This window comes from Gavialis gangeticus, unplaced genomic scaffold (genome assembly GCF_001723915.1).
Source record: "Gavialis gangeticus isolate Ggan-Ray unplaced genomic scaffold, GavGan_comp1, whole genome shotgun sequence".
Classification (NCBI taxonomy): Eukaryota; Metazoa; Chordata; order Crocodylia; family Gavialidae; genus Gavialis; species Gavialis gangeticus.
The window spans coordinates 11,132,785-11,150,692 of NW_017729007.1; the positions used below are offsets into that span (position 1 = coordinate 11,132,785).

General features: G+C 39.2%; 1 protein-coding gene across 3 annotated transcripts in view; it reads left to right on the forward strand.

Moving 5' to 3' along the window:
* The window catches only part of PLXNB2 (plexin B2), a 471,827-nt gene that overhangs the window by 437,821 nt on the left and 16,098 nt on the right, over window positions 1–17,908 (forward strand). For all 3 annotated transcript variants that reach the window (XM_019509291.1, XM_019509293.1, XM_019509292.1), the window contains exons 25-32: window positions 2,297–2,526; window positions 3,579–3,760; window positions 4,460–4,526; window positions 4,619–4,765; window positions 7,391–7,547; window positions 8,562–8,662; window positions 9,739–9,823; window positions 16,562–16,716. In XM_019509291.1, the coding sequence (XP_019364836.1) occupies window positions 2,297–2,526; window positions 3,579–3,760; window positions 4,460–4,526; window positions 4,619–4,765; window positions 7,391–7,547; window positions 8,562–8,662; window positions 9,739–9,823; window positions 16,562–16,716 (1,124 nt within the window). The remainder of the gene's footprint in view (window positions 1–2,296; window positions 2,527–3,578; window positions 3,761–4,459; window positions 4,527–4,618; window positions 4,766–7,390; window positions 7,548–8,561; window positions 8,663–9,738; window positions 9,824–16,561; window positions 16,717–17,908) is intronic.

The window sequence follows — 17,908 nt, forward strand, 5'->3', positions numbered from 1 at the left end:
TGTGGCTTATTCCAATTTTGGACCCAACCCAGAACCAAATCTCTGTAGAACTGATATGGGTTAAGGGACTCAACTCTAACCCCCACTCAGAAAAGTGTGGGGCCGGGGGGAAGGAGATCTGTTCCAGGTTCCGGTTTAGAGTCATTTCATGTTATTAGTCTACTTCACCAGCTGATGTGTGTAATCCCTTTGCTTTCCTGCTTTCAGTTTCTCATACCAGCTTCTGGAATGTGTCACTGCCTGGTTTCTGCCAGTACACTGTGTGGAAGGGAGGCAAGAGCAGTCAGTTATTGTTGTGTGCTGTATTCTGCGCTTGCATCTCCTCCTCCTCCTCCAGCACAGCTGTCTCTCTGGGCTCAGAGGGTGCAAATTGCAACAGTGAGAGAGAATCTAGCTCATCAAATTCATGTAGGCCTAGTTGACAGTGAGTGAGGCAGTGAAATGACAATAGTGTCTAGATTTGTATCAAATGTGGCTAATAGCAAAAGGAAGAGGAGTCTGACTTAATCTGCACCTCCAATAATAGAATAGGAAATGTAGACTGGGGAGGAAGAACTAACATAATGAAGCTGGAAACCGGGAGATGCTACTCCCTGGGTGCTGGCTGTGCATTACAGAATCAGAAAACTAAGATAAACAATGCGGACAATAAAAATAGCTGAGAAAATAGGCTATTATATTAATTAACATGATATCCTAGTCGATCAGCAGTATCGGGCAACTGGAAAGCATCCAGCTGACATAACCAGTCCAAAAGGTGACCTCATTATTGCTTTCTCTGTTGAGAACTTTAAAGTTTTTGAGTCCTACAAAGAGTATTCATCAAATTCAACGAACTGTCTAACCTGCTTTCTTCCTGCCCTCCTCGCAATTAAAAGATTATGTTTTATGTGCATTGTGTCTCACTACTTCAGCTGTCATCAAAAAATTTAAATAGGAACTTTCACAGTGATATGGTATGACAGCAATAGAAAATGTTTACAAAAAGGAAAAAAAAATGTAGCTATTATTTCTTTTTCCCTTTCACTATTATTTTATAACTGTGGTTGGGATTTAAGAAACATTCCCTTCATAAATCCCACCACTTAATTCCTGCTGATCATATAAAAAAGTCATGATTCATCTACTAATAACATTATAGAATCATAGAAAATTAGGGTTGGAAGAGACCTCAGGAGGTATTCTAGTCTGAATCCCTGCCCAAAACGGGACCATCCCCAATTAGATCATCCCAGCCAAGGCTTTGTCTAGCCAAGTCTTAAAAACTTCCAAGAACGGAGATTCTACCCTTTTAGTGAGAGTGTTTCCTAGTACTATCTCTAACTTAAACTTCTCTTGCTGCAACTTGAGACCATTGCTCCTTGTTCTGTCATCTGCCACCACTGCGAACAGTCTCCCTCCATCCTCTTTGGAACCCCACTTCAGGTAGTTGAAGGCTGCAGTTAAATCCCATTTCAGTCTTCTCTTCTCTAGACCAAATAAGCCCAGTTCTTTCAGCCTCTCCTCAGAAGTCATGTGCCAGCCTATCTATTTCCATTAACCTCTGCTAGACTATCTCCAATTTGTCTACCTCCTTTCTGTAGTGGTTAGCCCAAAACTGAACATAGTACTCCAGATGCGCTTCACCAGTGCCAAATAGAGGGGAATAATCACTTCCCCTGAGCTGCTGGCAACGCTTCTACCAATGCAGCACAGTATGCCATTAGCCTTCTTGGCAACAAGGGCACACTGTTGACTCATATGTAGCTTGTTGTCCATTGTAACCTCAGAGCTGCTGCTTAGCTGGTCAGTCCCCCGCCTATAGCAGAGCATGGGATTGTTCTGTCCTAAGTTCAGGACTCTGCACTTGTCCTTATTGAACCTCATGAAATTTCTTTTGGTCCAGTCTCCAATTTGTTGAGGTCTCCCTGAATCCTAGCCCTACCCTATATTCTGCAGTCAGAGAAGTGTTTGTGGTGGTGGTGATAATTGGTATGTAGGAGTCTCAGTAATCAGTAGAGGCTCCACTCTGCCTAGGCATTCTGGTAACACAACAAAAACAAGTCTTTACTCAAAAAAAAAAAAAAAAAAAAGTGTTGTGTTAGTGTCACACCAGGATCAGCTGAGAAGAGACTGTGGGTTTTAGGGATCCAGCTTCAACAACTCAGTATGGTGAAGAAAATTATGGAGTGAATGGGGAAGAGAAAAGGATTTTGAATGTTTGATCTCTGTTTCTATTACAGAATGTTCTTATGGGAGCAAAAGGTGCTAGGTTTTCTAAAATATATGCTAAATCTAGAAATACTGTGTGTTCTAGATCTAATGATTGAGATGGAAGATCAGACAAATGACGTCAATGAAGCTGGAATTCCTGTGTTGGACTATAAAACATACACAGACAGAGTCTTCTTCTTGCCCTCAAAAGATGGGGAGAAAGATGTAATGATTACTGGGAAACTAGACATTCCAGAGGCTAGACGACAAACTGTGGAGCAAGCTCTGAATCAGTTTTCCAATCTGCTTAATAGCAAATCGTTCCTCATCAATGTGAGTATTAAAGGAGAGGTCACTTGTAAGGCACCTGGTACTTTAAAAAAATCCTTTTTGTTTAAAGTGTGTGGATGAGGAGAGTAGCATTTGTAAGCAAAACTGAACCCAAACTGTCAAAAAGAGGTGCTTACAGTTAGACTCCCAAGTCCATATTCAGGCACCTGAAGAAGTGGTCTGTTAATTAGTCTGCTGGATTAACAGCTGTACCCCAAGAGCTGGAAGTATTCCTAAACATGCGGCTGGTCATTAGGGGCATTTTTACATGTGCTCTGGGAGGCGTGGGGGGGGGGGGTGCTTTTATTAGAGAGCCATGCAAATTAAAAGCACTCGAGCATCATGTGCATCAACATCCCCATGCTGAAACATGGCAGCGGGGCACTTTGAACTAAAGTTCATTAAGCAAGCTTTAGTTCAAAGTGCCCCACTGCCATTTTTCAGTGTGGGGACACAGTGGCACTAGAGTCTATTGGAGCACATTAATTTCTGCACTTCAGCAGACTTGATTTAATCAAATCTACTCCGACATGCTGGATTTCCGGCACGTTGGAGCAGGCTCCCTGCAATTGTATGGGAGCCCGAGGTGCCTAAATATGGATGTAAGTTCCTAACTGTAGATACTTTTCTTAAAGTGTGGCCTCAGTGCTCAACTAGTTGTGTGTTCTAACTGACAAAGGGAAGAGTGTTAAAAGCTTAAAATGTACATATTTAGCTGACTACCTTTTGTAATTTGATGTGGAATTTTTTTTAAACAAATGAGTTTTTTTAATGAAAACATGCTTCATTATATATAACCTTCCTATTTAGTGAAGACATAAAAACATAAGTGAGGTTAGTCCTACTAGCCTTAGGACAGTGTGTTCAAACAGGTGTAGGCAGTATTTATTCATTGGTAATTTATCTGATGTTTTGGAAGTTTTAGTTTTGTTGTTCAGGTTGTGATAAGATGATTAAGGCCATTTTATTCTGCATAGACAGAGTTTAGATAAGCCTTACACTGTTTTTGAAGTTTGTCATGTCAGACTTGTTGCTAAATCTGTTTTCCATCTTAGTTTATTCACACACTGGAGAACCAGAGGGAGTTCTCTGCCCGAGCAAAAGTGTATTTTGCATCCCTGCTGACTGTTGCCTTACATGGAAAGCTCGAATATTATACTGACATCATGAGAACATTGTTCTTAGAGCTGATGGAGCAGTATGTTGTGGCCAAAAATCCAAAGCTGATGCTAAGAAGGTTTGAATACTTCCATCTTCTTTTCTGAACTCCTGTGTTTTTTTGTAACATTATTTTATTTGCAGTGTGGTATTTATTTCTGTGTTATGTACATGTCCAGATAAATATTGTTGATAAAAATCACAATGACTGTAAATCAGGAAAAGGCAGTAAATCGGAATCACTTTTTAAAAGAATAACTATGGCAGTTTATTGAAAAACTGATAATAAATGCAGCACTAGACTCTTTATACTTTTTATCTAATTAATGCTAAATTATATAGCATTTACACCACATTGTCAATGTAATGAATGCTATCAAACAATTTGCTTTGGCATGTCCAGCCTGTGCAGGTTTCCATCCCCTTTACTCCTATATACACTTCTAGGATTTGCTCTGCATTTATGGTGAAAATTTTTTCCTCCAGTACCTAAAGTATAGATTTTTTTGGCACCTCTTCTTACAACATAGACACACAGTTCTTATTTTGAATAAAAGATGTGGGCTGTTCAATAAAAGTAATGAGCTGAAAGTATCTAAGAATGATGAATGGTAACAAGCACTTATCTAAAGTGAGCACACACTTTCAAGAACCTATGGGGAAATCATTGTATTTGGACAATGCCTGCTGCTAAGTGAATACAAATATTTTATTTCAGGCACCATTTAAAAAAAATAATACTTTGTCAGTAAACATTTTTAATATACTTGTTTTTTAGGTCAGAAACTGTTGTAGAGAGGATGTTGTCTAACTGGATGTCTATTTGTTTATACCAGTATCTGAAGGTAAGGGTTGAAATCTGTTGCAGACATTCCTTTTTTTAATGATTAAGTACATGGCATTGATTATATCTTCCCTTTCTAATTTTTTTAAACAGGACAATGCAGGAGAACCTCTCTATAAATTGTTCAAGGCTATTAAACATCAGGTGGAAAAAGGCCCAGTGGATGCTGTGCTAAAGAAAGCCAAGTATACCTTGAATGACACTGGGTTACTGGGAGATGACGTAGAGTACACACAGCTGGTAAGCAGCACATTGGCTCAAAATCATTTAATTACATAGAATCTTCCAAAATGTGGCACACTAAGATTATAGCACATTCTTTAAGAGCTCATGGGAGCCAAAATACAGGTGATCAGCAATGAACTGGATAGATTAGTTAAAGCAAGTCCCTGGATCTGAGCTTCTTCAGGGTCAAATTCTTTCACGTGACAGTTTTATGTTGATTTAATTTCACTGACTTCAGAGGAGTTGCTCCTGACTTGCACCACTTCAGCAGTCTGAATCAGGGTACTGGTTTGTGTGGACAGTGTTGTAATCTGCTATTGAAGTCTCCTGTTTTGGCCACTTGAAACATGATCTACCAGAATATACTGTGTATCCTTGGAAGAGCAGCACAGGATTCTTTTTTTTTTTTTGCCTTAGAAGTCACTCTGTGATGTGATTGCTCTTACTTTTTATTGACATGCTAGCAGCCATTTCCATTAGTATCTGACTGTGAGAGATACATTGGCACATCTGTGGTGTGGAGAGAAACATTAATAAAAAGCTTTTATGAAGTGTTGGCTGAAAACACCCCATTTTGTATATTCTAAAGGGATTTGGGTGGGAGGGACAGTGAGAGAAGCTTGCTTAATGAATTTCTCTCATACAGTTGCTGTAAGCAGAGTGTACCTAGGAGAGGGGTGTCAGACTCACCTGGGGCCCCCAGCCAGATCTGGATGGAGGACCTCCTTGAAATCTAGGGCATGAGGACTGTAGCAGTGTCCACCATTGGCAGCAGCAGCCATGCAGGATCCGCTGGCAGTGGGGGCATTGCAGAGTCTGCCAGGGACAGTACAGGGGCAGCAAAAATGTGGGACCTGGCAGCAGTGCACTTGGCTCACTGCCAGTGGGTTTGCGCAAAGGGGCCAAATGACCCAACTTCTGGTGCCTTCCTATAGGCCAGTGGGATGGACAAAGACTCTGTGCCCTGAATCTTGCCCATGGGTCATATATTTGACTCCCCAGCCTAGAAGATAGGGTGAATTAGATGAAGGTAAAAATATATATTTTAAAATGTATATTTTTGGTGTTACGAGATCTTTCATGTTTGTCTGAGCCGCATAATACAACAACTAACCCCTCAATGATTATACAATGTTGCTTATTTTTTCTTATGCATAATGAGCAAGATTGCACATAAATTTTGAGACTTCCAGCAATAATTCTTCTAAGTTAAGCAGTATCTTTTAACTCATAGATGGATGGCTGTAATAAGATCTTCGAATGTAATATCAAAAAAAGTGATGGTTTCTGAATGTAGTCAAATCTGAGCCAAATAAAATACTCAGATATTCATTGTGAACTTTAGAGGGATTCATTCCAGATTTCAGTGCATTCACTAATTACATTTATAATAAACCCACATGTAATTTTTTGTAGAACATCTATATTCCTGTGAAATATTAAGATAATATTCCTGCCTTTCTTGTTTAAAAATATTCTTGTGCTAGTTGTGCCACACTGTCTGAATTTTTATAAGCCCTTATGGGATCACTCATGGCCTTAGGTAGATTAATGGAAAATTTAATTTGTGTACCTTGCCTGAAACTAAGAGATGATGGAAATGTACTGTACACGGTACTTATCCCTTGTACAATTATTTTTGTTTAAGAGCTGGATATGTTATGCATCAGTTGTTGCACTGTCATACTGCCTACTGAACTGACAGCAAAATCATGTATAATTAACAAAGTAAATAGGGAAAGGAAGAAATATCATGATTCGCTTGTAAGTTCTGTCTAGGGACAATACAATCAGGTTTAATTTGACTGCATCACAGCTCAGTTTCTTAAGTATGTAAAAATAATGCTGAGCTGTAACTTAATCACTGAAGCTTAGATTTTCATCGCAGCCTATGTATCTTGACTACATGTGGGTTTGTAGTGATCACAACCATATCTAAGAACTAAGGTGTTTAAGCTACCGGTCAATCAATTGAGAAATAAAAGGTATCAAGGCATCTATGCTATCACAGAGCAGCATAAAGTCTATGAGGACTCCAAGATTTTACACCCTGCTGACCCTTGGAGGGTAGGTCCCTTCCATTTAGGTGAAGGCTGTGTGGTCCCTGCCCTTTTTTCAAGATGTTTCTCCTTGAGTCCATCAGTCTCTCATAAGTCCAGTAACTTTAAAAGTGTTGCACCTTCCAAGAGATTCCCTTTTGTTGTCATGTGAGACTTACTGTGTCAAAGAAATAACAAATTGTCTCCTATTTGGGTACAAAGCTGAATTCATCAGGTTACCTGTCAGGTTACATCTGTCACACGTTTAGTGGAGGTTCCAACTATTTTAAAGCTTGTCTTAAATAAATTCCCAAGACTATCATGGCATAATAAATATAAAAAAATGGAGAAATCCATTCTGTGCCTTTTCTGTTGTGTCGTAAAGGAAAGAATGGACTAGAATATGAAATAATAGGTTAAATAACAGTGCAGAACCCTGGGAATAATCTGTCTTCCCACTGCAGATGTAGGTTGCTGTGCAGTTATGAGATTGCAGAGTGAACTTTAGACACTGTCTGGATCCAAATCATCCAGAAAAACAGATTCAAATGTTGCATCATCATCTTTTTTAATAACTATACATATTTTCTTTCTTTTACAGACAGTAAATGTGTTTGTACAAGATGGAGGCACTGAACCTATACCTGTGAAAGTGTTGAACTGTGATACTATTTCTCAAGTAAAGGAAAAAATTATAGACCAAGTCTATCGAAATCTGCCATGTTCACAGTGGCCAAAAGCTGACAGTGTTGTTCTTGGTAGGTAGCTGTTTCTGTTGCTGTAGTTATAGCAGGTAAAATAGTCATTTGATGTTTTGATATTTCCAGTTTGTACAAGAAAAGCAATTCAGTATTTTCATTTTGAAATGTAAAGTTGGATACAACTTTGAGCCAGAACTTCTGGTACTTCCTGTATCCTAAGGAAAAGTACCATAAAATTAGCTGTCATTGTTAAATTTTTTAGCCTGGTATCATAAATACACAAAAAGCATATTGTTATCTATCAATACATCCTAATGCCTGCCAGAAACTATGAAGTATTAAATGTTTATTACTAATTAGCATGATAATGACAACAAAATTATTTAATGTGAGAGAGTCATGACACTATTTAACAATGAGCTAGTCGTGTATTTGGTAATTTTTGAGTTCCAAACAGGGCATCTTGAAAGAGTGTTTATTTTTAGAAAGCATTGAGCCTACAGCTTCTGAGAGTCAGTCACTTAGGAAGAGTTTGTGTTTGGGCATTTAAAGGTTAAGACTTCCAAAGTAACTCGTTTCTTCCGAAAATACTGACCTTAGTATTTACAACTTATTGATCCCTTAATAACCTCTCTATAAATTAGTTTTGAAACATTTCCACTGATGTCATAATTTAAGGGGATGTGGTTTATTTTTCTCCCAAAAAGCATCAGTGTGTTTTTGCAAGCAAATAGTTTTTGCATGTTTCACAGGAAGTTGTAATCCTGTCTGGTTTGGATATCATAGGAATTTTATGCATCTCATAGTTGCTGTGACCAAAACAAGAGATTTCAACTTCATGGAAAATAAACAGAAGTTAAAACAAGTTCATGCAGAGTTGTGTAATATGAAATGAGGAAGAAAACAGGATATGACACACAAACTGGAATGTCTTAAACCATGATTTTTCTCTTGATAGTGTGTGATGCTACAGTGGCTCCTCAAAAATGAACACACTACTGGTATATTTATTTTTCTGTTTTAGTTTCACGTGGCTAAAACCTCTCTTTCTTCCTTTCATTTTAATTATAGAGTGGCGTCCGGGTTCTACGGCACAGATCCTCTCAGATTTGGATTTAACATCTCAAAGAGACGGCAGATGGAAATGTATCAATACTCTGATGCATTATAATGTAAGAAGTTACATCTGTTAATTGTTTATCGGCAATAAATAAAATCTTTATTTGCCTTCAGAGAAAGTTATCTGTTTAAGCCTGTGCTAAGGGCTCCAAAATACTAAAAACATATAAAAAAAAAATTTGAGCACTTTCATTTGCTTCATCTCCATCCAGTCTAATTCTACATAGCCCTCTCAATTTTTAAAAACCCGTCCAAGGATTTTCTTGCACCTAATTTTTTTTTTACCTGCCTACCCTTCTAACTCCGGAAACTTCCTCTCTGTTTTCTTCATTCTGCTTCATCCCTGTTGATTCATTCATGTATTTTAAGAGTCACAGAGCTTGTGGTAGAACAAAGATTATTTTTTACAGAAAATAACAGCTTACTATATCTTCCAGCTTGGGCAAATCCTTGCCATATCCCCTCAAGTGATATATATCATTTTTAAAACCTATGTCATGTTTATATAGGATGTATAAATATCAGTATTTTTGATTGGACCAGGAGGGTGAGTATTGAAGTTGTGTTTGTTCAGTCTGCCTTGAGTTTCAGAGTACGTTCATCTTCTTATCCAAAAACCTTTTGATCCTCTGTATTTTTTTCTTTTTATACTACCTAGCTCTTATAATAGTGGATGTCCTGCTACTTAGGAGAGGCAGAAATGTTCTCACAGGAGGCAGGCAAACAGCTCATGGTGAAAACCACTCCTGTAAAGAGGGTCTACACAAAAAGATTATGAACTACTTTATAAGTATCACATAAGTTTTCTACATTACCAGCAACCTTGGAGAGACCCTCCCATCTCGTGAGAGTCACACCTGAACTAGTTTATGGGCAGGGGAGAGAGGATTAAAGGGCCTGGTCCAATAAAATCCTTCTTTTACATGGCTTTGTTGACACTGATCATTCAGAGTGCGAAGGCTGGTAAAGGTCCAGACCCCACTAAGAAGGGAAAGAGAATATGTGGATAGCCAGAAGCACCTGCTTAGGTGCTTCTGGTCTCTATTGCACATCACCTACAGTGAGTTTCCAGTGTGCTTCCCACATTACTGTTACCTGGAATAATTTCCCTTTCCTTTTCCTCTCAAAGGTCCGTGACGGTGCCACTCTTATCTTGTCAAAAATGGGCATTTCCCAGCAGCCAGAAGATAATCAGCAAGATGTCCCAGGGGAAAGTAAGTACTATTTGACTTCTCTATCCCCCCCCTAAGGAATTTAAGCCAAAGTGCAACAAATGCTATTGTTGTTCTGATCTTTAGCTGTGTAGGCCTCCAAATCAAATGAGATTTCCCACAAGGTACTATTATACCAATCCAGGATTCTTACCTACCATAGACTTCATAATGTTTCTGTTCGCTACAATTCCAAAGCCTCAAGTGATGTGGCTTTCACCTTCACCTAAGGATGGGGAAGTATACAGTGAAATTGATAGTGATACTAGAAGTGATGGGATTAAGAGACAATACAGGCAAACTACTGGGAAAAGTTTACTTTATTAAGTTTACCTGAGTGAACTTTATTAAGCTGGGCCACAGCCCCTGAAACACAGTTTAATAGATGTTAGGGTCAGAAGGGACCTATTAGATCATTGAGTCCGACCCCAGCCTGTTGTCTGTCCGATCACCTTTTAAATACCTCCAAGGAAGGGGACAGCACCACCTCCCTTGGAAGCATATTCCATATTTTGGCAACCCTCACTGTAAAGAAGTTGCCAAAATATGCTTCCAAGGGAGGTGGAAGCCATGGAGGTACAGCTGGGGCTGGCAAACAGCAGCTGCGGTCCCCAGGATTTGCCGGGGGCGGGGGGGTGGTGAGAGGCAGCGGAGAGAGAAATATGCCACAGGAGCCATGGCAGGCCAGTGTCTGGGCACACCCTGCCCCTGCTCTGACTAGAGAGTGGAGGGGAGGGGCCAGCCCTGTTGTGGAGCAGATAGCCCCATCCAGCGCAAGAGCATGCTGGGGGTGTCTGGTTTATCTTAAACCAGCAAGGGGTCTGAGACAGACATTGCGTAAACTGGTTTGAGGCAAATCAGTTAAGTCTGATACTACATTCAGCCAGGTTTATCTCAAACCAGTTTTAGACATTCTCAAACTGGTTTATGTGCACTGAACATCTGTTCTGTTACAGGTTTAAACCAGTTTCTGATCACTTAAACTGGTTTATGTGTAATTTCTGTCCCTAGCTTTATTGTTTACTAGCTTCCAATATTTGTAGACACAGTTTTGATTGTCTCTGTGTTCTACTTTTCACCTCCTCCCCCTATTTAATCAAGCTATTAATTTAACTTTTCCTCAGAAAACCATCCTTTCAAACCCTTCAGTGTTTTGTTCTATTCTTTCAGGGGTGTACTTGGTAGCCATGTTGGTCTGAGACAAAAAGACGTACAAAAAACTTGGACTCTTGGTTCCAAAATGATACCTTTTACAGATGAAGTTTATTTCCTACCTATGGGGACTTTTTACCATCTTGTACCATCTACGCTTTTCCCAGAGCCTGACGAAGGGACTTTGATCCCGAAAGCTCGCAGAAAAGGACAATTTTCTTGCCATTTTCCAGTTGGTCTAATAAAAGGTATCATTTTGGAACCAAGACTTCTAGTTTTTTGTGTATGTCCTTTTGTTCTATTCTCCAAACTCATCCAAATTTTCAGTACCATTGTGGAAATGTATTGTCTAGTACTTACTACAATTATACTACATTGGAGATGTAAGAAGTTACTTCCATGCTTTGTGGCATATGATGATCTGTATCTGCAGCCAAAATTACGGTGGCCTTTTTTTGCAGCCATATAGTTTTGCCACCTCATCTAAGTTCCTGCCCACTGTTTCCTTGCACTGTCCCTGTGCACTGTTACTCACTTTCAGAATTACTGCTTCCCTGGTTTTTCCCTCTTGCTGAATGCATATAAGATGACTTTTTACCAGGTGCATTAGCTATTCTGGTTTCCCAGGTTGATCTTGCTTGGCTATTTTCTGCACATATTTCTAATCTCTTTGTATCCAATCTTTATTATTCCTTAGTTGTCTGAGCTTGCAATTTCTTCTAATTCAGTATTGCCAAGAAATTTCATTACCATGTTTACGCACTTCCAGATCCCTGATGCAGCTGTTATATGAAGATAATTTTAACTGTCCTACCTAATGCAATGTGCTAGCTGCCTCCCCTTAACTCAGAATATGGCTTGTTGTTTGCCACTTTCTTTGCACATGATGCTTTTCCTTTCAAGCATTCTGAATCTGATCCAAATGTTCCAGTAAGTTTTTTGGGACGAGACCAAAATCCAGTGTAGTATTAACTGATTTCCCTGCTTCCCTACATAACCAGAACCCACTTAAGTTTGTATATTAATGTTTACTTTATGTAAGCTTAAATCCTTATTTTATGTGGCTTTGTTGACACTGATTATTTAAAGTATCTCTTACTAATGTACCATTATTGTACATGGCATGGCAATTAGATTTATTAGGCAATAATTGCCAAGTGTACCCTTCTTTTATATTTGAAATGCTTCTGTGTCTGTCATTAAATGCCAAACCATCTGCTTTATCTAATGGTTTTATTCTGTTTAATATATTTGCTGAACATAGAGTCAAGAGCTTTCAAGTGTTGTACAGTCAAACAGAATGGAAACAATACAAATTATTTTTTTCAGTGGGATCTGTAATGCCTAACAGCTGATGGCTTTGATATACAATGCTATTTAATAAAAACTTGTCAGGCATATTTTTAATGTATTTTTATTAGGATTGAGAATGAGCCAAGCAATCTTTACAGGCAGAACTACGTACTGATAGGTTTAACTTTCTTCCTTTTGGGACTTTTACTTAACTATTTTCTGATGGTGCTTAAAAGCTCCTTCAGAAATAGTAAGATAAATACTGGTCAGTGTGTTTTAACTTTTAATTCTTAAATACAGAGAAATAGAGTTTATGTTTAAACCTTTAGAGGCCTGGCTTCTCCTTCTTCCAGTTTTTCATTTGGTGGAGAGTCCTAGCTCAAGCTTTCTTCTTTGACTATACCATTACATCCAACAGTGTTGGGTGTGAAGAGGCTTTTTTGAAAGTAAATGTTTCACATTCCAGAATGAACTACTTAGTCACACACATCACATTCATTGGTACAAGAGAGGACTTTGCCTGCTGGTCCCTTTGCAAAGACTGAAATTTTTGATCCCCAAATACTTGTGTTACATCATCCATCTTCTTTATACCCCATGTTCTCTCCCACATTAAAAATGACCGACTGTAGAAAACTATGTAGCAATGGCTAATCCGTTTTCATTAGTGCCTATGGTCATTTAGAAATATCCAATGAACTACTTTGTTTTTGGAAATGTAGAGAATGTTACAAAACTAAGGCAAAGCAGCAGCCAGCACTGACAGTGATTTGTGAAATGCTCTATTGCATAAAAAGGGATAAGAAAGGACCAGAGGCTCACATGGACACGTGTACGCGCGCACACACACACACACACGGATGACAGGCAGAGAATTACATGGTCTGTGTGCATAAAACATCCTATATCCTACTCGCTTTAATTTGAACATGACAAAAGTATGTTGTATTAACTTACACTTTTGCAATGAAAATCATAATGGCAACACAAATATAAAACCATATCCAAATTTCACTCTACAGTAGGGTGACCACCCATCCCTAATTGGGCAGGACAGACCTGAAATGTGAACATCAAGTTCCAGTCCTGGGCTGAATGACTCCAGGACAGCATTTGTCCTGGATTCCCAGTACTGTGCAGGGATCTAGGTTTTCCATTCACTGTGGAAACATGTGGGAGATGGCAGATTTCCCATTGCAAGCTGGCAGAGTTCCAGCTTGCAAGGGGATGGGGAGAGCAGTAGGCAATAGGAGCCAAATACATCTGTGCCCACACGTGTGCACATGGCCAGGAATACAGCCAGGCATCAGTGGAAAGCACCTCCCTGCAGGTAAGTCTATGGGAGAGGGGACAGATTGAGGCCTCATAGTGAAGGAAGGAGTGGGGTGGAGACTGGGGCTGAAGGCGCTGCCCAGCCAGTGTGGTTCCTGGGGCCCAGTGCCAGGGTGGGAATGTGTGGCTTCAGGAACAGGTAGGGAGCAGGACAGAGCCACAGGCTGGTCGGAGCCATGGGTGTGCATGCTTCTGGGGCAGGGCCCATGGGGGGCACATGCACCCTCCCAGTTTTGTGTGCAGGCTGCCAGCAGGTGCAGGCTGCCTGCTTTGGGCTCTGGACTCTTTGCCCTGTTGTCATGCCCTGCCTGGGTTCACCGTGGCCCAGTGAGCAGGACCCAGTGCAGGAGGACAACGAGGCTCAGTGCTACCATCAGCACAGCCAGGAAACGTATGCCAGCCACACTGCCATGGCAAGGCATCCCCTGCCCACCTGGCAGCAGCAGGGGCAGCAGTGACACAGAGTTGTGCTGCCGGGAGGCTAAGGAGTGCCTCGCCATGGCAGTGAAGCCAGCGCAGGGCTCCCAGGGGGCAGGCATGTATCCTGTCTTTCCATTTTGAAAAGGTGCTCAACCTACTCTACAGTCTTCCTTTCTGTTTCCCAGCTTTGTATCAGAGATACAGGACTGGATATCGTGCCTTTTATTAGGTAGTGTCTTTCACTAATAAAGATATGTTTCAATCCTGATCTTGGATCAACATTAAAAATATTTTTGGTTGTTGGGTTTGAGTAACCATTTAATCATGGACTTAGATCATTAAGTAAAAGACTGTCATCTTTCCTCATGATATGCTTTGGTCTGGAGTAGTTAGGATAGTTGCAGGTTAGAGTTGCTCATTAGTTAATCTGTATTGGGCAAATTGTACAGCACTTAACACCCACTCTGCCTAGCTCATGCCACTATACATAATCTTTCACATACATTAACATGTTGTCTGTATTGTCACCCTCAAATTTGCTTTTAAATGGGATATTTGAGAGAAGGCTGAGGGAATTGTTTTCTGTACTTAAGAAAAAAAAGTGTAAAGGGAGGTGGGGAATCTTGCCATTAACATCCTGAGGCATATCAACCACCTAATAAATTCAAGGAGTTACAGCCTTTATTTGCTTATTTTATTACTGGGGGAACCGATAAAAGCAGCTGCCATTTCATGGAAGTGGTCTGTTAGGAAACTATCCTGCTAATATATTTTGTTGCCTCATGTTCTGAATTTCTTTTCCCCTTTTTTAACAAATGTTCAAGAATTTTCTCATGCTTTGCATAAAGCAGAATCTTTGCATTATAAAAGTTCACCTGCTTTTGTTATCTTTCTCTGAGGCCCTAAATTTCTATTAAATGCTAATTACATCACCAACAGTCAATTATGATGCCAGTAAATGAACATGGGCCAAATACATTTGTGATGAAGGTGAAAGTAATGCCTGTAAACTCACTGGGGTTGTGCGTTTACTCTAAAGCTGTTTTGTTCTGTACTGTCAAGAGAACAGGAGGAGAGTAGACCTTTGAAACCAAGGAAAAACAAATTTGTGCAGCGTATGGGGCAGCCTGTATAGTTAAAGATGAAAAATAGTTTCCTTCTTACAATAGCTTGTTTTCATCTATTCATTTACATGAGTAAATAACGTGCACTTAAAAATCATAATTTGGGGACACAGTGTAATTTTTCCTTGCATTCTGTGATATTTTGTAAATATTTGTGAAATTTCTCCTGCCACTGAAATCACAGCTATTGCAATATAGAACTCTAGCTTATATTTCTATCTCCAGCAAAACAATATCTAAAACAAAGATCAAAACTGATGCTCTTCTACCACACTTACCTCAGAGAAACATGAACTTTAAAATCAAATTAAGAGTACTTAAATGGTAACATTATTAAGTAAGAGGGAACTCTTTAACAGCAATTAATGACAAAAATGAATTTAAAAGAGACATTAAGGTTTGATAATTAATATAATATTCAAGTTTAAGTTCCAGCAGCAAAGTTAATTTGGCCAGGTTGCATACATGGATTTTTCCCCCTTCTTTCTTCCTTAACTCTTACTTTATGCACTATATAAAAAACTCCGTTTCAGTTAATGTAGCTGTTGGGAAGCATAATTTTGCATTTCCTAATTCTTTGTTCTTTCCCATAGTGAATCCTTAAGGTTACATTAAAGTAGTACTTTGCATATGCTTTGAAATTAGCAGCGCTGCTTCACTGGAAGATTGTAGGTGGTGAATGAGACCCGTTGAATAGCTGAGCATTTTAAACCACTGAAGTCTTACAGAATTCAAAGTTATGTTTCCCATAAAAAACTGTAATTCAGCCCCATTGCACATATTATTTTACATTACTGTTAAGTTTTATACCTTAATATAAATATATGTGTGCATTGTAACTGAATTACAGCCACTCTGGGAAGCTTAATTTTTAAATTGCATAAGTATTGTGCACTTAAATCCTTGGCTATAATGGTGCATTAATAGAGTTTGTTGCACTGAGTTAGTCTTTTTTAATATAGATTGATTACACATTTAAATAATTGCACTATGTCCATTTGATTTTGCAAGTTTTTTTTTTTATTTGAACAATTACATATAATCTCACTTTTAAACCTTAGTAGTGCACTTATTCTATTGGGTTACAAGTGAACTAAACTTAGATGAATGGAATTGTTTTCTGTATGTGCATCTCTAGGTACAAACAGCCTCCAAAGGTGTCCAAACATGAGAGTTTGGTTTGGGGCTTTTCTGGTTTTTTGTTCTTTTTTTAAATAGTGTTTCCAACATGCAATGTTTTCCTTTTTTCTCTTAATAACAAACATTGACCATACAGCTGATTTCCGTTTCCATCATTCAGCTTAAGTAGCTTACAGTTTAGCAATCTGATTTTGTTTGGATAAAGTATTGGGTAGGTAGGCAGGAATTAAGTCACTTAAGTCCCTTGAATGATAATATATATTACCATTGCTGTTTCTAGGGCATGCATTACTGGAAGATGAAAATAAGGTTTGGCATCTAGTTCGGCCAGTAGATGAGGTTGATGAAGGGAAATCCAAACGGGGAAGCATGAAAGAAAAAGAAAGATCCAAAGCTATTACAGAAATCTACCTGACAAGACTTCTTTCTGTGAAGGTAGGATTAAGTACTTCATTGTTAGATGGTGCTTTTAGGAAAGCAGTTATTTTACCTTGTGCAGTTCAGGAGAACAAAATGATAGTTGCTTAGTCATAATTCTGACTGAAATTTTGAAAGTCTGTTATGCGTTTACAAATGTCGTGTTCAGTACTTCAAGTAATAATGTGCCTTTGGGAAAATTACTTGAGAGGAAAATAAGGTAAGGTATATTTCCTACAGGAAGCTGATAACCATAAATTGCATGTGAATCCAATTAGGTTTTTTTGTGTGTATAGAAGCCTGACTATTCTCTCCTTTGGTACAAGTTCAGATACTGGCTTTGTTTCATACCAGATGTTAGGTCTTGTTCTGAGGCAGAATATTTTCAGTTTTACAGGTCACAGGGGTGTTTACTTTTCAGTTTTGAAAAGCTTCAGGATAGTCTATGTACTGATGGATCACCATTCCACATGATCCAGGAGCACATTATTTGCCCACTCTTATATGATACGGTACATATACAGTGGGTGTGTCTACATGAGACGCTACAGCGCAGTGGTTACTGTGCATTTATTAGTACTTGTATAAGCAAATACTAAATAAATGCACAATAACTGGAGTTACTGCTCAGTAGCTCTGGTAAATGCCTTTTAAGTAATGCCACTGCACAGTAGACTATTACTACTGCACAGTAGTGACAAAAGTCATGCTGAGACGCATGATGCTACTGCAGTCAGTGTCTCATGTAGATGCGCCCAATAGCCCTAATAATACTGTATGATGATGTTCACTGGTACAGAAGTAAAGAGGGAGGGGCTTCACCATTGCCCTGCATTGAGCTGACATGGCAGAAGTGAGGCAAGAAGCCCTTTATCCATCTGTTTTCCAAGCAATCCTCCTATCCCTCTTCCAGTATTTGGGTTACAAAGATTGCCACCATGTCAGGGCTGTAGTAGCTCCTATGCAGCTGCTACAGAGACAGACAAGACTGGGACAAAGAATTGTTCACAGAGACGAAGGATCATGCAGGGATCCTCACTTACCATGTAGCTACAGGAGTAATTTGTGGGCAGTACTTCTGTCCTCTCTCCTGACTGAAAACTCTGTTCAGGAGCTTTTAATTAGGATCACAGTTGAAGAAGAACATAGGCCGGTGAGAGTTCTGTTACACTCAGTCAATTGTATGCCAGAATCATAGAATCATAGAAAA